Consider the following 25438-nt stretch of genomic DNA (forward strand, 5'->3'; position numbering starts at 1 on the left):
TTCAAGGATTCCTTTTTGTTTTTCTCACATGGGGCAGTTGTCTAGAATAGATCAAGGATTCTGATTGGTTGCTCTAAGCACATCCTCTACTCCTGCATTTGTTTTACACCAGATTTGTTGCAATTATACATGCACTGGTTATGATACATTTGCCACATTCGTTTGCACAGTTACACTGTCCGGTGAAACAGTGTTTTGGGGTCTTGTAAATCTACAGTTTACCACTCACAACCAAATGTTTCCTGATCTGAGTACTAGTTCAGGCAGATCAGGAGAGCAGTACATTTTATCTAAGGGTCACCTACTGAAATATGTTCAGTCTTTGCACACATCACCTACATTGTACACTTACACTGAGTGGCAAAATTAGAGACACCCCATATTTGAAAGAAAACTGGACCAAACGTGACGTAGAGTGACCTAACAATGCAGAGTTGCTTATATAAGGAACGCTCAGCTTCAGACAATGTAGTTATCAATGACATTAATGTAAAAATGGTAAGACCAAAGATTTAATAGACTTTGAATGAGGGATGACCATCTGTGCAAGAAGAGCTGGTGCTAGCATCTCTGAAACAACTCTTTTAGGACTTTTGCGCCCAACAGTATCTCAGGTGTTTAGACAGTGGCAGTTGAGAAAAAAAAAGGCTGGTGAACGAGAGAAGTGAAAGGTGAGTAACATGCATGTCTGCAGCCACAGAAGGGCAACAACACAACATCTTACAGCTGAATTCAATGCAGGTGCATCACAAAGCATATCCCAACGCACAACAAGATGGACGTTATAAAGGATGGGCTTTAGCAGCAGGAGACCATCAAGAGTGCCTTTGGTATCACACGAAAATATGCCTGTTGTGGTCCCTTGTCACCTTGCTCGATTGGTCTCGAATTATTTTGAGGAACATCAATCAGAGTTTAATCTGCTTCCATAGCTGTGAGAAGGATATCCAAGGCTGGCGTTTTTTAAATTATTTTTTTTTTCAGCACCAGGTGCCTGGGTGTGATTCTGATCCTTTTCTTCTACTATTGGGGTTAGTGATCCAGAATGAAGACCAGATGTCCTGACTAATGCCTGCATTCACTGGCTGTGTGCTTGTTCCAGGTATATTATTTAGAAGCTACTCATGAGAAACAAATTTAGCATGACAACCAAACAATTGCATGTTTATAGTGAATAAATATGTCAGTTTCCACACCCCCCTTACTACTGACTTCCTTTAAAAATAATTTCTTAATATGGGAGAAGAAACAGGGATAGGTCATGCGTAAATCACTGAATCCAGCTGTGAACAGATCTTTAATCATCAGAGCCTGGAGGCATCTACACAATGCTGCAGTTTAGGTGCATCATGGAAACTATTCTCAGTGAATCCTGAGCTTGCATTACTTTAGATGTGCTGGGAGAGGGAGCTTATTGGGTTATTTTCTTTTGTATGCTATGTGTTCTTCTGCAAGCTCAATCTTCCTATTCATCATGGCATCACTTTAGACAACGTTAGTAGATACTATGTGACATGAAAGCGACAGACAATCTCTTCGCATCACAACGTAGACGCAATGATATTCCTACAGGATTTTTATTTTGATTGTGGTGCGGAGGTTTCGGACAGAGTAACGTACTTTTGTTGTACTGTATGTCTCACTGTATGAAGCCAGTTGCGTGTGGTCTGGTATTAGTCATGGAGAGAATCCAAAGACATAACAAAAGTTCTTTAGGCGATACCTTCAATGACTAACTGTACAAGATTTCTTTGCAAGCTTTCAAAACATTTACTTTCTTCTTCAGGCATGTTATGTTTCAGAACTTGGTATGGTTCAGCTGCCCTGCCCTATAAAAAACACACACAGGTTTTGGGTTTGCGTTTCCCAAGAAGCATTGCCTGATGTGAATGATGCTTCGCACAAAAGAGCTCTCAGAAGACCTACGATTCAAAATTGTTGACTTGCATTAAGCTGGAAAGGGTTATAAAAGTATCTCCAAAAGCCTTGCTGTTCATTAGTCCATGGTAAAACAAAATGTCTATAACTGGGGGGGCATTCTGCACGGCTCCTGGCCCCCCTTTTGGGTGTAGCTTGCCTGGGAGCCTGGGACCCCGCCGGTTTTGCACACCTCTGTGTTGCATTATTTATTATAGCTCCAATTTAAATTGTACCCGAGGCAACATGTGACATGATGAGATAAACATGTGTATGTACAGTACGAAACATTAAGAACCACAATGTTTTTCTTTTTTTTATTTTGCTGCATGAAAGAGTTAATTTTCAGGCATGCAAGTGCTTGCTTCTCTCTTGTTGGAACCTTGTCGGTAATATAGTAAACCTCACTAATAAGCAAATTACAGCCATAAAAGTTTTCCTGGCAGAATACAAATTCTGAGGGCATGGAGAGATATAAACAGGTTACCCTAACAGTATTTTAACTCTGGGGCACCTAATAGACTAACATTGAGCAGAGAAAATAAAGCATTCAATCTACTTTTTAAATGTTTAAATATAAAATAAAACCATGGGATATCTAAAAAAAAGGTAGGAGGATAAAAACAAGTGTTTATCTCATCAGTTTATTTTCACCTTGGGTTCACTTTAAGATAATGGAAACTTTCCCTCAATGTGAAAATTAAAAGCTGGTATTCTATTCCTGATTGTAAGCCAACTGCAGTACGTCCTGATCCATGCTTGAAATATGTACAGTATATAAAATAATCTTTCTCCATTGCCTATTTTTAAAATAGTCCCTCTAGACTCCTTATCCTCCCTGTGCAGTTCTCTTCAGCACCACAGTGGATGGAGTACAGGCCAATCCTGAGTCATGTTTTACTGTAAACTGGGGGTCAGGAACCTTTCTTTACATAGTTACCTAGTTACTTGGGTTGAAAAAAAGACATACGTCCATTGAGTTCAACCAGACAACAAAGTACAACACCATCCTGCTCCCTCACATGCACCTTTTTGTCCGAGAGAACCATAAACGCCACACATTTTAAAATGTAATTCCGTGAGAGCCATACAATATGTTTCAAATTGGGACAACAGGGCTCGTGTCCCTGTTTCCATGGTGTTGTGTATACAGTTGATCTGCCAGGCGGTGACAGTATCAGACACGTCTTCAGCTTCTCTTGGGTTTCAGCAACATCAGCAATTTCCCCGAGAGCCAGAGAGGAGAAATACCGACTAAAAGTTTGTACAATTAGCTAGCTGACATGAGGGTTGATTCACTTTGTAAGACTAGATCACCGCACTTTGGCCCAATAGGCTGCCTGTCAAGTGACAAACAGCCTATTGGGCCAATAAAAGTGTGGAGCTCTCGTTCTACAAAGTCACTGTACCTGACAGGGTCCAGAGTGGGACAATTGGAGCGGCCGTTAGTTTTGGGGTAGCTCGGGTAAGTTAGTAGTGCATGCTACAACAGTAGCATGCCTACTTTGAAAATTTTACTTACGCTGCCACATTAAGCTGCGCTGTTTGAGCAGTGTAGCTTAGTAAATGAACCCCTACTGATTTGTCTGTGAGCCAGATGTAGCCATCAAAAGAGCCACATATGGCTCCCGAGCCACAAGTTTTCTACCCCTGCTGTGAACAACAGGAGAGACATGCCAAAATTTTAAAACAAGGCTAAAATCAACAATGCAAATCTATTGACCAGAACCCAGCCTGGGAGAACATTCGTAAGTCAACACTAAAAAAAAGCAGCTATTTGTGATGTAAAATTTATAACAGAACAAAGAGTACTCAGAGTACAAAGGATATCAAAAGAAAACAGGACTGCTTTAGATTAAATCAGAATAAAAAAGAAATTGCTATAAAACAGACTGAGAAGATTCTGGAATTTGAAAGCCTCACCTCTGTGAAGTTCTGGTAGAAGGCAGCGAGCTGGAAGGCCGTCTGTAGCTCTTCCCCACGGGCCTGGCTCAGCTGTTTGACCTTCTCCCTACGGTCTATGACAGAATTCAGCTTGTCCTGAACCTGCTTTCCTTCAGGTCTTCTGTTGTCTTCCTGAATCCTTGCTGCTTGCTCTTGTAGCGCTGAAACCTGAAATTAAAGTAGTCCATCAAATCTGATTCCCAGATAGAACAAAGGGGGTAACATAGCTCCCAACTGGCACTATACATTACCTGTCCACGGCTGCCCCTACCTCCGGGTGCTGTCCTTTGTCCATAAAGACGCTCCACTTGGTTGCCAGAGTAACGCAGTGGTGCCGTCACATATGCGCCCATGTTATTTCAGCAACCACATGGGGCACATGTATGGAATGAAAGGACAGTGCCTGGAGCCAGGCCAATCGAATTCAGAAGGAATGCATTTGATTGGCTGGAGATGCATAGAACCTGTAATAATTTACATGCTAGCTGGCACTTGTGGCTTCTCATTGACCTTTCTTTGCTGATGGTAGTGTTGAGGCGAAATTTTCGAAATTTCGCGTTACTATAACTACGCATGCGAAATTTGCTATTACGATGCAAAATTATGGTAGCGTCATTGCCATTAAAATCGTAATTGAAAATACCGTAAGCATAATTTTCAACGCGGAATTTCGCGTTTCGTTCATAACGTAATTTCGCGTTAAACCATAACGTAATTTCGCATTTCTTCGTAATTTCGCGGATTTCGTAATTACTTGTTAGCAGGGTTGCTCGCGAATTTTCGCCAAAGGCATTTTCGTCTGCATGGCGAATTTTGATGCGAAATATCACTACATGGCGAATTTTATATGAGAAATAGCATTCCGTAACGCGAAAACGACGCAAAAATTAACGCTTACAGTAATATGAACTATCGCGAAATTATGTTATGTAACTACGCTTACAAACGGTTGCATGCAAGGCAAACGTAATTTCGCGATACCCACTGTAATGCGAAAATTACGTGAAATCCTTTTTCATTACGATTATGTACTTACGGCCATAATCGTAATTACACTAATTACTTGAAATTTCGCGAAATCGTAATTAAGTAATTACGCTCATCTCTAGCTGATGGCAATATGACCACTTTTAAAAGCAAGAAAATCGAAACAAATGTTGAAAAACTTCAGCAGTACATGCATACAAATATATTTCTACAGAAGAAATAAAGCATCTTGCCTTCTCATCCTGCGAGTGCAAAAGCTTCTCAAAGGCCTCGTGTTTCTTGATGAATCGTTCTATTTCTCCAACAGTGCTTCCAACATCAGTTGACTTCAGAGTTGCCTGACAAATACAGAGAAGATCAGATGTAAGTTTAACCAAAACAAATATATTTTATTATTGTAAATCATTTATTTTAAAGGACACCTGAAGTGACATCACACGCGCTCACGTGTACGCTGGCAACAACGTGGGAAGCGTGTATGGATGTAGGACGTAGCCCGGGGCGTACACGGACTTGTAATGTATACTGCACTGGGCACTGGGGGGGGGCACATTGGACATTAGGGGGGACAGTGTCAGGGGTTTCATCAAGTTAGTCACTCGTCCCAATATCGCTCCCATTATCGCCGCACACCCGTTCGACCAACATCTTGAAGCATTAGTAGTACAGAGGCGCCAACAGGGTAAAAACAATATTTCTTTAAAATTGATAAAATGAAGTAGGTAGCAATGGACCTCCAAAACAGACACAAAAGATTGCAGTTTTAAGCAAAAATCAGTTTATTTACATACTCTGAACATCTTGAAGCATGTCCGATCAACATGCTCGGCCTGAAATTGATTGCATCGTCGATCAGGCATGCACCTGGCACCATAGATTTACACCCAAATCAATAATTATCGATTTGGATAGTGGGTTGGCTAACAAATCGCTAGATGTATGGGCACCTTTACAGTAGAGGCATATGGAGGCTGCCATATTTCTCTCTTTTTAAACAATATATGGTAAATTGCCTGGTTGCCCTGTTGATCCTCTTCCTCTGATACTTTTAGGGCCTGAGCCCACTAACACAGTTGAACGCAGTTGTGTCCGCTTTTTAGCATCTGTAACATTGATGTGTTTCTGAAAAGCGGACACAACTGCGTTAGTGGGCTCCGGCCCTTAGCCTTAGACCCTGAACAAGCATGCAGATCAGGTGTTTCTGATTGAAGCCTGCCTTGATTAGTTGCATGCTTGTTTCAGTGTGTAATTTAGACATTACTAATGCCTGAATGATAAGCTGGAATATCCGGCAACTGGTGGTGTTTAAAAGGAAAGAAATATGGAAGCCACCATATGCTTCTCACTTCAGGTGTCCTTTAATGGTCCTAAACCTGATTGTTCATTTTACATATATGGTCTGATATGGTGGTATCAGTGCCACGGTACCAAGGCCAGTCACATTTTGCCTTTCAGGGCTCAAACATGCATGCAGCATTTTTTGCTAGTCCTCTCAAAATGCTCTCCCATTCACTTGAATAAGAATCGCGGCAAAATCGGCGCATTTTGATGCAATTTTGAAGCAATTCTAATTCAAGCTAATGAGAGAGCGTTTGCAAACACTGCAAGTGTGTTTGAGCTTTTACAGAGATTACAACTAGTAGTAGATGAGTCTAGTTTCTAACCAATCTGCTTTCCACAGATAAAAATGAGGACTAGGCTGGGCCAGGTATTTAAAGTTCATGTTTCGAACTTTCATAAGAAAGACGTCAGGATGGTAAGATGAGGCCTGGACATCCTGCTACCCTCTAATATCTAACGCTAGGTACAGGCAGACTTTGGCTGGCCAAAATGATCACTGGGCAAAAAGTTTGTTGTCAACCTACAAAGGGCCCAATTCTGGCCCTTAGAGCCATTAAATTTGGCCCTCAAGTAGTTTCCCAACTTTGCATTATGTTTGGCCCACTCTAGACGACTAGGGAAGCTTTATTGGAGGTGAAGCCTTAGAACACCAAGAAAGCCATATGGCGGAGGTAGGGGAAAGCACTTAACACTAGGGAATTGAATAGGGGAGGGTGGGGGCCCTCTAGACACCAGGGAACTGGATAGTGGAAGGAGGATCACTAGACACCAGGGAACTGCATAGGGGTTGGAGGAGGCCCATTAGACATTTGGGCACTGTATAGGGGATGCAGGGGCCTATTAGACACCAGGGAACTTTATAAGGGAGGAAGGGGTCCAGTAGACATTCAGGTTGACCTGTGACTAGGTCCCAGGGTACAGTTTTGGACCACTTTGTATTTTAGTTTGACACCCCTGTTGTACAGGGTTTAGAATAAACTACATGATTAATTTATGTCATGTTACTGTTCATCACACTTAGTTACCAACAAAGCTAGTTCTTTCATAGGGTCAAACTGGGCCTTGGCACAGGGCCCCAAGTTCCTTAGGGGCCCCATAAGTTAGGCACTGTCGGTCACAAGTTTACTGTTCAGTATAAAAATGTAAGTAACACCACATTCATTTCTGCTTAGGGCTCCATTTTACCTAAAATCATCGGTGGTTATTGAGAATACATTTTTGAAAGTGCTTTGTATTTATACCAAATATTGGAAACTATTTAACACCAAAGCTCCACTTAATCCACAAAAGGTTTCCCAATTCTTTTTAAACAGGAGTCACAGCTACACATGATTGCTATTAACATTCCCCTTTAAGGCACATGCAGCATGTCCCGTTTTCAGCTTGTGTATTCTGCATGTAATGAACCCAAATTTCAGAAGCCCATCAATTTGGATGTTGGCTCTTAAAATCTCAGCATCTGGAAAAGGATCGTGCGTTGGGGAAGAATGTTTATATTACTCCATCAAAAGTTTTTGTCCTATGGCAACGCGGGGACAAAAAGCCCATTGTACGGGTTGTCATTATTTACTGAAAATAAATATCTTCTTGGAAAGAAACAAGAGGCCCAACACTGGCTTCATTTGAAGATACGCTTTGGGCCTTTAGACCAGATGTGGTTCCAAGTAATATATTATTCCTCGGATTTGTGGAATTCTTCTGTGCAGAAGAATGGAGGGTGTTACTTGAGCTTGTGGAGGTTTTTTCTTTAGGAACGTAATAAGGGATCGTGTCAGGGAGAAAGCCTGAAGTTATCCGGATTGTTTCTGGGAAATGTAGACGGGGGAACTGTCCCGCCACATTTTTTCACTTAGGATAAAAACAACACGATATATCTGATCTGCTGATCGCAGCTGCGTGAAAGCAAAAAGGTAAAGGATTTCAAAACAACATCACACAGACTCCAGCAAGCAATTAACTCCGTAGAGCCGCTATTGCACACAACAGAAATTACAGTATATCTTCCTGCTGTATATTCTTATTGTTGCGTCCGCTAGCCACGCAGGAGACCCTCTGAGTGATTGGGGTATGGATTGAAATGAAATGGGGCCCTAATGAAGGTAGTAGTTTGATTCCTCCTTATTCTTATGGTTCTAAGATGGGAGAAGGGTCAGAGAAAGTGTCAGTTGGGCCCCTGCCACTCACTGGGCCCCAGGCACGTGCTTAGGTTGCCTTGTGGGTGATCCTGCTCGGGGAGGGGGGGGGGGGACAGGGTATTACGCAGGTGTCAGTCTGGAGGTGACAGCTAAGTTGGATGGCAAGGACAACACAAAGGACAGATGTGGAGAGGACACAATTCAGGCACAGACAGTAAATGTTCCTCTCAAATACCATTTTTTAAATATTTTTTTCTGAGAACTATGATCAATTTTTCTAATTCATTGTCACTTTTGAAAAACCTGACCAATGTATCACGCGTGTGTGTTCAATTTTCCCCCCATTAAAAAAACAAACACAAAAAACTTATTGAAAACATTGCTTGGGTCTATAAATCAATACATTTACTATCTATTGTACACCATTTAATTTTAAATAAAAAATTATTAGAATGTTACATCATAGCAGAATGTAAAGTATAAAAAAAACTAAAACCAAAAAAACAAAACCAAAAAAAAACCAACAACCTTGAAGTTCAATCACATTTAAAAACAAAACAAAAATTAAAGTGTTCTTGTATGGTGTGCGGCCACCTTTACTTGGATCAGCAATGGAAGATCTCAAATGTCCAAGACACAAATCAGAAGCCTGAAATAAGTGCTGTATACAGATTAGGATCATGGCAGACACAGGAACACACAAATGCTTGAAGGGGGGCGTGACACTCCTTTTGCCTTGCTCAGGCTTTTGTCAGGTGCACAGAGCTCCCTGAAATAGTCCAAACCAATAGCAGTGCGTCTGTCAGATGGGAGGAATTCTGGTAGATGTTATGGAGTCAGAACAGCCAAGCAGGAAGTGTCCTTCAACAGGGAACATGGTGAGTGACAGACTAATGCCCAAACAGACATGGCCTGCCTCTAGAGCTGTTTTTGCATTAAAAAACCAGGCAGATGACTAGGGTGACATCTGGGGGACAGGGCACTACAAAGCTTTTCTTAGCAAATTGTGCTTTAAGGAATTTGTATACAGAACTGCTATTTCCATTAAGAAAGGGATGTATGTAAGTTTGTTTATCACCTAAATGGGCACTGCTGAACAACATAATGTTATGGCCGGTGTGCTAAGTGAGCTGTAATTGTTTTTCTTCTGGATTTCCAGGACAATATTCCCACCTGTCAAGACCCAAGCTGTACATAAACAGTATTTTTTTATAAAGTGGCTACAGCCATCTAGATTGTAGGAAGAGTTTGTGGTTCAGTGAGATTGGGCCAATGAGGAGTATCTGGCCTGGTATTAATTTGTGTATCCTTATTCTAAAAAAAAATCTTCTCAATGTGGTATTAAAGCCTGCAAGACTAATTAATCTTGGCTATGATCTTTCTATTGAAAATGTATAGAGGAAGTATAAAAGGTGCCTTGTCTGGGACACAAAAATGGCCAGAAGTGGCCCTACCTGCCTGCCTCAGACACAGAATGAGTTACTGGAATCTTCGGCTACAGGAGCATGATTTGGGTGGACCACAAAGTGGTCATGGTGCAGACTCATGACTCTTTATTTGCTGTAAAGTATTCCAGGTATAGTTAAGCGGTCAGTGGCTGGTTCGCCACAGGGATGAGGCAGACAGTGTTCACTGCACATTACTTTGGACACTAGCCTACTGACAGTAAACAACACATGATCATCAGTGTGGCAGGCAGGCTGCAAGATTTTCCTCACAATTTCTGTAGTTATACAGAAGGCTGATAAGGTTTTAGTGCTAAAAGTTTAAAGGCTCATTACTTCTGTTTGTTTTGCAACTGAATGGAGCAGAATTTTTATGAGACTGTTGTAGCTGCCCTTTAGGCTGCAGTCTTAAAAAGCAGCCCTTCATCTGAAAATAAAAATAGAAGACTCGGTTCTACCTACTGTATATTACTGGTACTATAGTTATCATTAGTAATACACATGCATTTAATTAGAAGTTTATTTTTGGTTAAGGTTTAACACTAAGGGCCCTATTCAATTAACTTTTTCTCCTAAGTTTTTTCTAAGTAGATCATTTTTCATCTGCTTAAAAATGGGCTTTGAGAAACAAAGGGCCTATATTGTATTAACTTAGAAAAAGTAGATATAACATACACAAATAATTGCTTTCTGTTGCTCCTTGGTTTACTCCTGATCCATCATTTGCATGTGAGAGTTTGCACATGCAAATTGATGAGAAAGGGTGGAGTGTGTGTGTGTGTGTGGGGGGGGGGGGGGGGGGGGGGGGGGAGTTGGGGACTGATCCTCATCTGTTTAGGAAACAGCCAAGCATATTTAGCTAAGATACTGCAGACAGCAGGTGCATGGCAGTTTCTAGGCTAAAATGCACCCAGTATACACAATGGGTTAGCCAGACATAGGTACCTCCACCCAGTATAGGTTAGCCAGGCACAGGTTCCCCCAGTATTGGTTAGCCAGGCTTAGGTGGCCCCAGTATTGGTTAGCCAGGCATAGGTGGCCCCAGTATAGGTTAGCCAGGCATAGGTGCCCCCAGTATAGGTTAGCCAGGCATAGGTGCCCCCAGTATAGGTTAGCCAGGCATAGGTGCCCCCAGTATTGGTTAGCCAGGATTAGGTGGCCCCAGTATTGGTTAGCCAGGCATAGGTGGCCAGGCCTATACTGGACCCTTGTTGATGAGCTTTGGGAGGCCCCAGCACTGAATGACAGGACAAGGGAAGCCTCTGGATTATTCAGAAACAACCTTCTACTGAGGTAAGTATCTTAATTGGGCACGTTTTCCCCTTCAGGTTCCCTTTAAAAGAAATTGTAAAAAAACAAAACAGCATGTGCTCCCCCCACCAAGATACAAATCAGCCTGGACCCCAAACATAAAATATTGTCTGCAGGGGCTGAGCCAGCAAGTGTCCAGCAGTCTGCTCATCAGCACAGGCCTCAATCCAGCAGTCTGCTCATCAGCACAGGCCTCAATCCAGCAGTCTGCTCATCAGCACAGGCCTCAATCCAGCAGTCTGCTCATCAGCACAGGCCTCAATCCAGGAGTTTGCTCATCAGCACAGGCCTCAATCCAGGAGTCAAGGTTCTTCCTGCCCATCCAATTCCAGCAATAACTGATGGGGATCCCAGCATTCTGATATGTTTATACATGTGTACCGGTTTACTCAGGGATGTTTATAGAGTTAGTGATGACACTAAGGGAATCACCAGAATGTGTAAAAATATATGAAGCAGATGGAATCCCCATCAGAGCATGTTGTGACATTAATATAAGCAGATCACTACTGATTATTTGTTGATTTACAGCTGGAAGTAGCTGTCTGATATCCATTTATTAAAGTGGAGAGTGTAGCAGTCTGTTTACATCCCTGTAATGGGATATTGAATCAACATCAAATGTTATTAGCGTAATTTTTGCATTACAAATTGGTTTCTTAGGGCCTGAGAACACTTTTACATTGCTGCGCGGATTTCAGCAGCACGTCTCTGTGTGCGATACACAATGGCCTCAATTCACTAAGCTTTATCAAACACTTCATCGAACGTTTGATAATTTACCTTTATGAGTAAAATCTCATTTTGAATTCACTAAGGTGTTATAGATTTATTGAACGTTTTATCGATAAAACATTTGATCAATCTATCACACCTTAGTGAAGTCAAAAATAGATTTTACTCATGAGCTAAATTATCAAATGTTCGTTTAAGTGTTTGATAAAGCTTAGTGAACTGAGGCCAATGAGTGAACTGTGAATACATTTGCATTCGTAGGTGGTCTGCAGCCTATTCATAAGTGCAACAGAATACAGTCCTAACAAAGCAGGCATATTTGATCATCAGCCAACTGGGTTTCAGACATTAAGGTCACATAGTTTAAAGTGAGTGCTCATAAATCGTGACAACTAATACCCAACATGTTTTGCCCTTGACGCAAGGCTTTGTTAGGGGTTAAACATAAAAAAGTGTGCAGGGAGGCTACACATTTAGTCACAATTATATCATATCTTCAGTCATGTCTTTCACAAACATTCAGTCACACCTCCATCGCAGTTCCAGCCAGTCAGTTCAGTGGAAAGTCTGGTGGGGGTGTGCCTTTTGCCACAATGTATTTATTTGCACTAATTAGTCACTGTTTCTTGTCCCTGAAAGCTGGGGGGATATGTACTACTACTGGAATGGAAGAAATGGGAGGCAACAGTGGCAGCACATAATACAAATAATTTTGGAAACGGTCCATACACTTTAATTTCCAAGATACACAGCCCTTTTTTAGCAATAGAGATAGTGCCCTGTCTGTCATGCAGAGATGCTGTCAGCCTCCTCTATAAACTAAGCGATTTCATCTATATGGTGATATCTGTAGAGTCAGAACTACATAAATGCATAGAATAAATAAATACAAACTATCGATCACACACCACTCCTTCAGCTAAAGTAATCATGTCAGCACTGAAAGTGGTCGATAGCTGTATCGGGTAGCTTTAATTAAGGTCTGGCTGCCCACTACAGCGTGAATGATACCAAATACAGATACGGAGGAGTTAAGGTGCTTTATTTCACAGTGATCGTGTAGTACGACACCCTTTGTAAGAAGACCTGATCAGGTCATGTGGTGTTCGTAACGTTCTGATGCTTGGCAGGTCATGCTCTATCAGAGGTCATTAATGCTGCACTGGGTTGTATGGGAGCAGCTTAGACATTGGACGCTATTCGCAGCAGGGTTCCCCAGCAGGGGGGCAGACGGCCTGGCAAGAGAAGGAGTAACTAACAGCTGGAAAACTGAACTGGAAACCCAATCCTAAACCCAGCGTCTGTGTCTGGATACTTCACTGTCACTGGATAGGGCTACACAAAACCACACAGGGCCATTAACTTGATAATGTATTTACTCTAGTCAGTGCAATACTGGCTCCAGTTAACTCTGTCAGAACCGCACCTGCTGATGCCCCTTATGGAAGTCACGCATGGCTGGCGCTCAACTAAAGGAAAAGATATGCAGCCAGTAAAAGGCTCTATCCCAGCAAGCAGCAATAGGATTCCAGCTAGCTGACTGATTTTGAGACAAATGGCTTTAACATATCTTCAGAATCTTACTATGCAAATGTCCTCATTCAAAGCCCCCTGTGTACAGTACATGCACAGCGCTGAGGGTGGCGCACTTTCCTCTGCAGTGATAGGAGATCGTGACAGCAAAATGAATAGACAGCTCACCAAAAAAGCATCTTTACTGATTCTCACATGGTGGCAATAACAAAGCAATGAAAAAAAAACAAAAAAGAAAAGCACAGAATACTCCAATAGCTGCCCAAGGCCTGGACCTTTGAGGCCTTTACAAAATTTGGTCCTGCCTAACCCTGGCATGTAATAGCTTACTTCCCAGCTTACAGTCTTTTTACAGAATTTCTCCTCTTGATTTTCTTAAAATAATTTGATAGAGGCGCGAATTTACTTACTGCCACCCTTGTTCGCTCTGTACTGTCCTGTCTACCCCACTCTCCGAAACAGGTCAACCGGGCGCATGCATGCAGCGCATAGTGCCAGCTGAAGGTATGGCTATAGCTGCCATGCTATAGTCCGTGCCCCACGCACAGGTAGTTCGGAGTTCCAGCGATTACTTCTACCTCCAAGTTGCTATGACCCAGAGGGGATCCAGGGGCTTTGCTAGGATCCTAAGAGATCTGGGGCACTTTTGGGTGTGGTCATGGTTGAAGCTAGGAGTCAAATTTACATGAACTTAACAGCAATCAAAGTAGGCCTGCCCAGCAAAATGTTAGATAAAGCCCCTCCTCTCCATTAATACAAGGGAAAAATTGCAGCATACCACATAAATAGGCAGTGTCACTAAACATAACTAGGCAGAGTTACCTGGCTTCTGTGCTGGCTAGTCTGGCTCTCTGTTTGGTGGGCTGGCCTGTTGCCAGGTTGTCTGGCAGTCCCCTCATAGCATGGCGGACATCTGAGGCACCCCAGAATAGATCCGTGGCATGTGCCACTGATCTTTGGGGCTAGCAACGCCACTGGGGGAATAGTAATTAACGCCACTGTATTTCATTTGGCTCGCCCTACACCCAACTGTCCGGTGGCCAGAAGTCTGATATGTGTTATGGTGCCCATTAACGATCCAGTTTTTCAAACAATTAACCGTCAGATCTGATAGTTGCAGATCTGATCGTTGCGAACAGTGGCGTAGCTAAGGAGATGTGGGCCCCGATGCAAGTTTTACAATGGGGCCCCCCAAGCACTCTATACATAACAATTCATACGGCGCACCAAAACCTGCCAATGGCAACTACAGTGTCAGAGGTGCTAGGAGGGGATGGGGAACAGCTTGTTAATGATCACCACTATTCAAGGTATCTATAGAAGGGATTATTACCAGCACAGGACCAATAGAGCGCTAATTCTGAAGTTCAGGGAGGGCCCCTCTGGCCCAAGGCCCCCGATGCGGTTGCTACCGCTGCACCCCCTATTGCTACGCCCCTGGACTTGCGAACCTTCGGGCTCATCAACAGAAGGAAATTGATAAGCAATCTGATCAGACTAAAAATTGTTCCAATATTTGAATAGACGGAACAATCTTTTGCTGTCGATCAGCACTACTGATGCAGCCGTGCTCAGATCTGACTTTATGGGGAGCCGCCTGTCCAGCACCAGTGCCAAGCACTCAAAAGCAGCCGCAAGGTGCAAGAGACCAGCTAACAGGCGGTGAATTCACTGCCTGTCAGCTGCCCATTTAAGGAGGCCTTACTCAGGCAGCAAGAGTGCATTCTATGGACAATATGTATCCCGAATAGGGCACAGTTGCCAAGACTGTGAAGGAGTGCTGAGATTTGGAATTCTTAGCTGGCCGCAAATCGAAAAGGAAAAGGAATTGTTAACATTAATCTACTGTTAGAATTGTGTAACGCCAAATAAGGTTTTTGGCAATTTTATAACAAAATGTGGAAGAAACCTTTCATAACGCTTTGTTGTTTGGCAGGATGCAGGATTCTTTGGCTGTGACTTACTAATGTTAGAGGGCAGTGGAGGACAGCCTAGGTGCTCCAGCAAACCTGGGCAGAACATTTTTCAAAATGTTTTGCTATTAGGTGGGAGGAGTTTGCATTTGCTCACTTGCCTCCTATCAGATGATATTGGGGATTGCTAATTTTTTTGTAGTTAGTAGTTAGTAATAGTAGTAACGTGTAGAACCTGCAGTACAAGCTTTAGAGAATATCCTCAAGTAGTCTTGGGTTTAAAGGACAACTGAGGGAAGTGAGATATGGGGGCTGCCATATTTATTTCCTTTTAAGCAATACCAGCTGCCTGGTTATCCTATGAAACCTGAATCGAATACTTTTAGCCACAGGCCCTGAAAAAGCATGCAGCAGATCAGGTATTTCTGACAATATTAGAAGGTATAAGGATTGCTGTGGATACATACAAGGGTGATATATATATATATATATATATATATATATATATATATATATATATATATATATATATATATATATATATATATATAATTTTTTATTTATTTTTTTTTTGTCCTGATGAAGCACAAATGATTGAGTGAAACTAGCACTAGTTGAGGTTTGCACTAGCACTGTATACATATATGGCACCCTTGTATGTATCCGCAGCAATCCTTATACCTTCTATGAAGGTTCTTTTTACTACTATGTACATTGTGTACCAATAGACCTTTGACACCCCAGTGGTCTTTGACACATTAAGACTGATCTCATAGATAGTATACTCGATATATATATTCCTGGCCAGTGGGAATAGCTACACCCTGTTGTTGGGATATTTACACAACCACTAGTGTGAACCAATATACAGGGGGGATCAGCAAGGACCTCTCATAGACAGAACATATTTGTGCAAGTTTGTCAGTGGGTCATATATGAGTGAGGGTGCGCCCAAATCCAAACGGGCGACACGCATACAACATTTATCCCACACCAGATATATTGTTTGACACCATCTGCTCTTGCATTTTTATTATATTTACTATTTATTGTATGATGTACAACCCGTAAACCCAGGTCGGTGTACTTTTGACGGGGTGATCGGGGCTGACAAACTCGCATCATTTTTAGTACTGTAGGATCATGTCCTAACGGACAATAGTGTTTGATGATTATTACCCGTACTACACTCGGTTTAGTGTGCTGCTGATTTCTGACAATATTGTCAGATCTGACAAGATTATCTGCATGCTTGTTTCTGGTATGATTCAGACACTTCTGCAGCCATATACATCAGCAGGACAGCCAAGCAACTGGCATTGTTTAACAGGAATATTCTTCACACTTCAGTTTTCCATTAATACAAAAGGTTGCAGACTTTTTCCTACTCGTCTCTTAAAGGAGTTATCAGGCAATATCAAGAAAATAAGTGCTACTTACCCGGGGCTTCCTCCAGCCCCAAGCTCCCAGCATGTCCATCGCCGCAGCTCTGCAGTCAGCCGTTCGCCGCAGTCCCCCGTGATGATGTCAAGCCGACCTCCAGGTCGGCCTGTACCGCGCCTGTGCAAGCAGCGCTGTCAATCACCGCCAAGTGGACCGGGGCGTACTGCGCAGGCGCAGTAATTATCCGCCTGAGCAATACGTTCCGGTCCACGTGGCGTTGATTGACAGCGCCGCTCGCGCAGGCGCAATATAGGCCGACCTGGGGGTCTGCCTGACGTCATCGTTTGGGACCGGGAGGCAGCTGCGGCGAACAGCTGACTACAGAGCTGAGGCGAGGGACATGCGGGGAGCTTGGGGCTGGAGGAAGCCCCAGGTAAGTAGCACTTATTTTCTTGATAACTCCTATAACAATCCTAAAGCAAAGGTCGATGTAGCTGTTGACCAGAGATAAGCAAGCTTCTACTACTCACTGCAGGGAAAATAAATGTCTTTACACACATGGAATGTTTGGGAATGCTTTCACATGTTCTTTTATGTAACAAAGAGTAGTTACTGAAATTTTCTTTGGGCCAAGGCAAACTACAGAGGCCGAACCTCCCGTGGAGCACTTTTCAAACAATTCTAAGAAAAAAAATACTGATATGTTTATTAAAAAAAAAAATCACAGCAACTTTTCACTGTTAGTAAAGTTTAATGGGGATAAGGGCCCATTCACGCCTAAAAGCGCAAAATGGTAGCGCTTAACGTGGGTGATTTTACCGTGTTTTAGCGCTGTAAAATCACTGTGTACTACTGCAATTGAGAGCGATCACGATCAGAGCTTTTATAAGCACTGTATCGGGATTGCTCCTGAATCACGGACTTAATGCTGCAGGGAACACTTTTTGTACTTTCCACTAATCGCGAAACACCCGCAATCGGCGGCAATCCCAGCAGTGAGATCACTGCCATAGGTTAATATTGCAGTAGCGCTTTAAAAAGCACTAGCGCTTCGGCGATTTATGGAAATCACCCGCTAATAGCCCAAGTGACTTGAGCTCACACAATTTACAGTTGGTGCACCGGCTTCAGTTAAATTTCCTTTGTCAAATACGCTAACCTCTCTCCTTCCCCACTACACTCCCCTACTGAATTTGAGAATATGTGTCAAGCCAGGGACCCCTTGAAAAAGACCCTCTCCTTGATTTATGGCCTACTCTCTGAACAGGATGTAGACTCTTTGCCCTTTTTCACAGCTTGGGAGTCAGATTTGGGAGTCACCTTCTCTACTGCTCAAAAGACTTCCATGTGTATTTATGCACATAAGACATCTTCGACAGCACGTATCCAAGAAATTAACTATAAAATTTTAGCACGGTGGTACTATACTCCCATAAAACTAGCTAACATTTTCCCAGACAGGGACCCTAGATGTTGGAGATGTAGCACCTCTGAAGGTGCTTTGTTACATATTCTATGGGACTGCCCCAATATTAAAGCTCTTTGGAAGAAGACTGAAATTATTCTTAAAGAGATATCCAGTAGAGATATCCCGTTTACTCCACAATTCTATCTTCTTAACCAGTGGCGTAGCTAAGGCGCTGTGGGCCCTGATGCAAGTTTTACAATGGGGCCCCCCAAGCACTCTATACATAACAATTGATACGGCACACCAGAACCTGCCAATGGCAACTAAAGTGTCAGAGGTGCAAGAAGGGGATGGGGAGCAGTTTGTTAATGATCACCACAATTTAAAGTATCTATAGAAGTGGTTATTATGAGCACAGGACCAATACAGAGCTAATACTGCAGTTGAGGAAGGGCCCTTCGGGGCCCCTCTGGCCCAAGGGCCCCGATGCGGCCGCAACCTCTGCAACCCCTATTGCTACGCCCCTGTTCTTAACCTCAATAACTGGAGAATGAAGTCTTATAAGAGGTCCGTGGTAAGACATCTTAAACGCAGTTAAAACTTTGATTCTCAGGGGCTGGGGAACCATTCGTATACCGTCCATTTCAGATATAGTTCGGGAATTAGATTTAATCCATGATATGGAAAATAATGTATACTCTATACAGGGTAGATCTGAAATCTTCACCAAAATCTGGAAGATCTGGTTGATATACAGATACTCCTCGGAGTTTAAACAGAGTTTGGAAGCGGATTGATTGACAACCTTGACGATATGCTTGGTTCCTCTTTTTCTCGGTTCCATTAACATTGTTAAACATCCTGTGCTAAGTAACGAGCAATCTATACCTTATCTGATAACACCCTTGAGACTTCCCTGTTTATATGTTATGTGTTTAAAGATAATAGCCACATAAAACAATAAGAAAATATAGAGGTAAACATTTAACAGTTCTTACAGATATATGTTTCACTCTCTGGAGCTTTCATTTTAAACATTGGAATGCTTCATATAAGTTAATGCCTCTCTATTATGCTCCTCATAGGAATGTTAAAATTCATTAAGCTGCCTTTGGCACCCCCAATGTATGGATATTAAGCCTTTTTGTCATATACTGTATTACCAACTTTCTGCACCATCGGCTTTCTCTAAATAAAATAATTTGAAAAAAATTCCTTTGTCACATGATCTATAGTTAGATATAACAATGAAGTGGAAAATTCTTCTTCACACCAACATCATGTGACCCCCCCAAATCCCCTCCATCCTGTGAAACACAGTGAGGAGGCGGGCAGGATCAGTCAGCACTGTTCCTAACTTATTTGGTGCCCCAGGCAAAGTAGCCCGTGTTACCTGAATGCTTGGTACTGTCTGAGCAGGAGGGGTGAGCGTGGATGCAAAGAGCTGTTACTGTTGCTGCTGATGTTTACTCTGATCATCAGCAGTCACAAATGTTGTGGCAACCCTCAGAGCAATTGATGCTCCAGGCCTGTGCCTGCAATATCTCTGCATAAAAACGGCCCTGGGCTCAGCTTTGTGTTCACTGGAAAAGACTGGCAGTGCCTTCTCCCAGGACCTCCCTGACTACTTCCTGTGGGTGATGATAGGATGGGGGTGGAGACAAGTCAGCACTACAAACCAAGGCTGTGGAGTCGGACAGTCGGAGCAATTTTGGGTGCCTGGAATTGGTGGTTTCAATAAACTGAGGAGTCAGAGTCTGATAATTTTTTAACCAAATCCATAGCCTTTGTAAAAATTAGACTAAGGAGTTGGAGTTGAGAAGTCAGAGCCGAAGCAATTTTGGCTCCCTGGAGTCGGAGTCGGTGGTTTCATAAACTGAGGAGTCAGAGTTGGATGATTTTTATACGGACTCGAAAGTCCTGCTACAAACTCAGCCAGCCAGGCAAAAAAAAAAAAATGAATAATGCAAAAATTGATTTATGTGTGATGCACAAAACTTTGTGCTTAGCAACTTACAGTATATTCCACACAATGAGCTTGAAGAATCATTAATAAAACTAGGACTGTAAGGCTGAGTGGTTGAGAAAAACATATTTTGCTTTGTAGTTACAAAATACATGGTATCCAAAGACAAACCAAGATGCCTGGTTTTTCTCCAACATTAAGCATGATATTTGGAAAAGCTATTGCCAGTCGGTTTAATTTAGTTTTTAGCCAGTTCTCAGATCTCACTTTATAAGCCCTCATTTATGCTCTGTGTTTTCTTTGGCCTGTGGGCTGCCAGCAATGTGTGCTCGCCTACTGGCTGGGCCTGCGTCTGCTAACACGAGCGCATGATAATACAGCAGTCCAATTAGACAAGAAAAATAACACTGGGTAACATTCCCCACTGATTTCACAGTTCTGGTCGTTTCTCTAGGCTGTTAGCACTCAACTAAATGTAAACTGATCTGACATCTACTCATCAGTGGATTATATACTTTTGCTGTCTTTTACATGTGTTGGCATATGTGTGGAAGGAGCTCTTCCCTAAACGTGCTATAGTTTATGCTTTTGACATTCTGCCATTTAAGCAAACAATGGGGACACAACCTTGTAAGAAATGTATATGTGGATTCATTGACACCTGTTACAATCTGAAACAATCTGACCAGGAGTAAGTGACATGAGCACACAGAGGGCAAAGAGTCTAAAGGCCCGCATACATGCTAGAATCTGGGCAACATTGCTGGGCCAAAGCTGTACAGACAGATCGTTAGGCTGCAGGCTGATGTACTGTTGCAATGCGGGGGAAGGGGGAGGGTGGCAGAACAGAACAGGTGAGACGTGATGGGTTGGGTGAGTGGAGAGTACAAAGTTTTTGGCCATTGCTTGGCTGAGAGAGACTGTTGATCTGAGGGTTGTGGACTATGAATCTAAGGCACATCCAGAATAATGAGGGAAAATGAGAGGGGGCGATTTTGAATCTTAGATATTACGGATGATCAGGGGCTACAGACACCACAAGCAGGTAGGTCTCTTTTGCGATGGATCAGATTTGTGTAGCCAAGATATTTCCCCCAACTATATACATGTGGGAAATGATCCTGGCAATACAGTGGTGGAATCTTAATGAACGTATTATTGGACATACTAAAAGAAAAAAATATAGCACTGATTGAATTATGGGATGATATTCTTTTGGCCAAAAAAAAAAAGTCTATATATGTGAACATATTTGTTGTCTTGGGCCTCTAAGTTAGTGGTTTCCTTTGGCTGCCAAATGTGCACCACCACCATTATACTCTGGCCAATTTTACGTTCTTTCATTTAAAGGAAACCAGAGCTGACGTAAACTAAAAGATTTATACATACCTGGGGCTTCCTCCAGTCCCATCCGCACGGATCGCTCCAATGCCGCCATCCTCAGTCTTCTACTGCGCCATACTGGGTCCCATAGCTTCCTCCGGTCGCGGACACTCTGACTCAAGTGAAGTGTGCTATCTACGTATCTCTCCAGCGGCTGCTGGAGAGATACCTAGAGGGCGCACTTCCCTTGTGCAGACTGCCCGCGACGGGAGGAAGTTATGGGACCCGGTACAGCGCAGACTGAGGGCGGCGGTGTGGAAGCGATCGAAGCGCATGGGACTGGAGGAAGGTATGTATAAATCTTATTGTTTACGTCAGCTCTGGTACACTTTAAAGAAAGATTATTTTAGATCTTTCTTGTTTGAGATTTCAGTGTAAGTATGTGGATTGATATGTGTACAGTACACATTTATAAGTACATCAAAGGTTGCATTTTTTTCTTGATTGACAAATATTGAATTTCACTGGACAAAATTGTCCCACACAACCTATGTTGTTACTATGATATGATACCAATATCATCATAGCAAGCCCCTTGGCCATAACAAATACTATGGTCCCTCAACGTGGCTTGTGGAATACCTAGCTTTACAAATTTACCGACGGTTATGTCGGGGTGTGGCACTGATGAAAGGAATATCAAGAATTTAGGGTTACAAATATACAGCTGACATAGATGAGCTTAATTACTTTGATGCATGACCTATCTAAGGCCTCTTTTATATGAGCAGCAGGATGTGGTGAATTCACTGCCTCTCAGCTGCTCTCATGCACCTGCCAGGCGCTTGTTGGAGATCGGCACTGGCACTGCACAGGCATGGGCCATGCTCAGATGTGTCATGTTGCAGTGTAAATCCATGAAAAAGTAGGATCCCATAAAACCGCAACACACCATGTTGCAAAAAATCTCAAATAAGCTTTATTTGTACACCGTATTACAAGAGAATAAAAACAATTAAAAAACCAATAGGTCCAGGGTGAACACAGATAAAATGGTAACCATACATATATTATAATAAATACACTGGATCAAAACACCCCTATAAATAAAGAAATTGGACAACAAACAAGCTGAGCAATATAAAGTGTCAATGCTGTAATAAGACTGTGGGCTCAGACAGGAAGTGATAGGAGATTGGTTATGGTTATGCGCAGCAGAAGATGCTTTGAGCAGCGAACGACGAAGGCTTCCTCCAGGGTGATGGTGGCCTTTTCCCCTTACTTGTACTCAGTGCAGTGGTGCTCAGCAGAGCTCGAATATTCGAGTAGCTCGAATATTCGAGCTCTTTTTCAGCTATTCGAGCTCGGTATTCGAGCTCCGAATAGCTATAGCTATTCGAATGGGCTATTCGAGTATACTCGAATAGCCCATTCACTATTCGAGCTATTCGAGCAAACCGGTGCTATTCGAGCTCGGTACCGAGCTCGAATAGCGTCATAGCCCAGATTGATGTCCTTAGAGCCAATCAGAGGGCTCCCAGGCCCTCTGACGGCAGCCAATCACAGAGGGGGACCCTGGCCAGCCCCTACCCTATAAATAGCGGCCGCCATGTTCCATTTCTCCGTCCTTGCCTGAGACTTGCATAGAGAGAGAGTTGCTCCTTTGTGCTTTGGCTTAGCAAGAGCTCTATTGTGGTCATTTACCTAGCGTTTTTGCTCACATACACCTCCTATACACACCTATATTGTTGTTAGTTAGATAGACATTGTATTTTAGTTAGTAGCTTTTGTGTTACATAGACAGAGACAGCTGCTGCAAGCTTACAGCTTTAGGCCTCAGGGCCTGCCTGTGTGGGCAGCTATTCTCTCCTGTCCTCTGTTTATTTCTCTCATCTATACCAGTATTTCTGCTGTCCTTTACTACTGATTGTATTAGTATTGTAGTTATATATACTGTAACTGTACTAGGACACTCACTGTCACTGTTCATAGGCTACTAGCTGCTCCTGCGTGTGTGCACTCACTGTCTGTGTACACACTACACACACTCTATTTCCTTCTGATAACTGATTGCTTATTGTAATTAGTTAGTTGTACTTACTGTTACTACTTACTCTTACTGTACTAGGTGTCTAGGACACTCAGTCACTGTTCATAGGCTACTAGCTCCTGCGTGTGTGCACTCACTGTCTGTGTACACACACTACACACACTCTATTTCCTTCTGATAACTGATTGCTTATTGTAATTAGTTAGTTGTACTTACTGTTACTACTTACTCTTACTGTACTAGGAGTCTAGGACACTCAGTCACTGTTCATAGGCTACTAGCTCCTGCGTGTGTGCACTCACTGTCTGTGTACACACACACTACACACACTCTATTTCCTTCTGATAACTGATTGATTATTGTAATTAGTTAGTTGTACTTACTGTTACTACTTACTGTACTAGGAGTCTAGGACACTCAGTCACTGTTCATAGGCTACTAGCTCCTGCGTGTGTGCACTCACTGTCTGTGTACACACACTACACACACTCTATTTCCTTCTGATAACTGATTGCTTATTGTAATTAGTTAGTTGTACTTACTGACTGTTACTACTTACTTACTGTACTAGGGACACTCACTCAGTCACCTCACCCACCAACCCACTCCATTAAAGTACCCCACTTTTCACCCGCCCTTTTAAAAAACTTTTGTCTATACGCCCAAAACATCGAAGATGTCTGGAAGTGGCAGCCAGCGCGGTTTGGGCAAGGGGAAGGGCAGCAAGGGAATCAGGAGGAGAGGGAGCAGCATTGTGGCAGGCCGCGGCCGCGCCACCATGCACAGTTCCGCAGCAGCAGCAGCAGCGTCAGTGGCTAACATTCCTCCCATAGCCACTGGCCGTGGACGCCTTGGGCGCCGCCCAGCAGGAGCATCTGCAACTCACGCTGCAGAGACACAGCAGCAGCAGCGTGTAGCACCTGCTCCGATTTTCCTCCAGCCGGGTCGGAAACGTCCCATTGAGGAAAAGCATGCAGACACTGTGGTGCAACTCATGACAGAGGATGAGCAGCCCGCCATCAGCTCTGCATCCGAGGCCTCCACCCTCACCACCACCACCACCACCCCCCCTGTTCGCAGCAGCCGCCCAGCAGGGTCTGGGGAGGAGGCCAGTTCACCGTCACAAGTTGGCGACCTGTCACTCAGCAGTATTTTTACCCCAGGCACCATCAGGGTATTGTCTGCTGTTGTTGGCGATTTTGAGGAGGAGATGCTGATGGGCACTTTGGGGGATGAGGGATTGGACAGCAAGACTGTGGCGACAGTCAAGCAGCCCATCCATGCATCAGGAGAGGAGTTTGGGGGGTCATCATCCCAGCAGGACATGTTTCAGGAGGGGGAGGATGATGATGACCCGGTGACAGACAGAGACTGGGTGCCACCACCTCCAGGGGATGTCGTCCTCAGCAGCTCTGAGGAGGAGGAGGAGGATGCTCTTGTGGGCCTTGCAAGGAGGCGCATCATTGCAAGCATTGGCAGCAGTGGGCAGGTCCCACAGCCTGCTGGTGTCTCAGGCTCAGCAGCAGCAGCAGCAGCATCTGCCAGTACCACCACCAGCCGCACCAAAGCCCCCCCCCCCCCCAACCACCACAGGGAGACAGGCAGCAGCGCATCCATGCCGTAGGGGGATGTTTCTGTCACCAATCTGGCGATATTTCACCATGCCCACTGTGTACAGCAAGTACGCCACTTGCAACCACTGTCAGCGGAAGTTGAGCAGAGGTGCAGACCCCTTAAAGTTCAGCACCAGCTCGCTCATCAACCACCTTGCTGCGAAACATTTCCACCAGCATGAGGAGTTCCAGAGGCTGAAGGCATCTGGTGCTGGCAGTGGCACCACACCCATCACTGCACAGCCTTCATCAGCAGCAGCAGCAGCAACAGCAGCCACCCGCCCTCCTGCTCCTCCAGCAGCACCAGCAGGAGTGCGGAAACGCACTGCTCCTCCCCCCTCTGCAACTCCTCCCGCCGACACTGAGGCCTGTTCTGGCAGCCAGTCCTCAGTGGCCTCCTCCGCTGTGTCTGCTGATTCCCGTGCCAGCAAAAG

The 25438-nt window shown here is 43.6% G+C and overlaps 1 protein-coding gene across 2 annotated transcripts in view; it reads right to left on the reverse strand.

The window, feature by feature from the left end:
* The window catches only part of SPTBN5 (spectrin beta, non-erythrocytic 5), a 379061-nt gene that overhangs the window by 117742 nt on the left and 235881 nt on the right, over positions 1–25438 (reverse strand). For both annotated transcript variants that reach the window (XM_068254311.1, XM_068254312.1), the window contains 2 exons: positions 5082–5186; positions 3841–4029 (listed from right to left, as the gene is read on the reverse strand). In XM_068254311.1, coding sequence (XP_068110412.1) covers positions 3841–4029; positions 5082–5186 — 294 coding nt within the window. The remainder of the gene's footprint in view (positions 1–3840; positions 4030–5081; positions 5187–25438) is intronic.

Source organism: Hyperolius riggenbachi, chromosome 9 (assembly GCF_040937935.1).
Source record: "Hyperolius riggenbachi isolate aHypRig1 chromosome 9, aHypRig1.pri, whole genome shotgun sequence".
Classification (NCBI taxonomy): Eukaryota; Metazoa; Chordata; class Amphibia; order Anura; family Hyperoliidae; genus Hyperolius; species Hyperolius riggenbachi.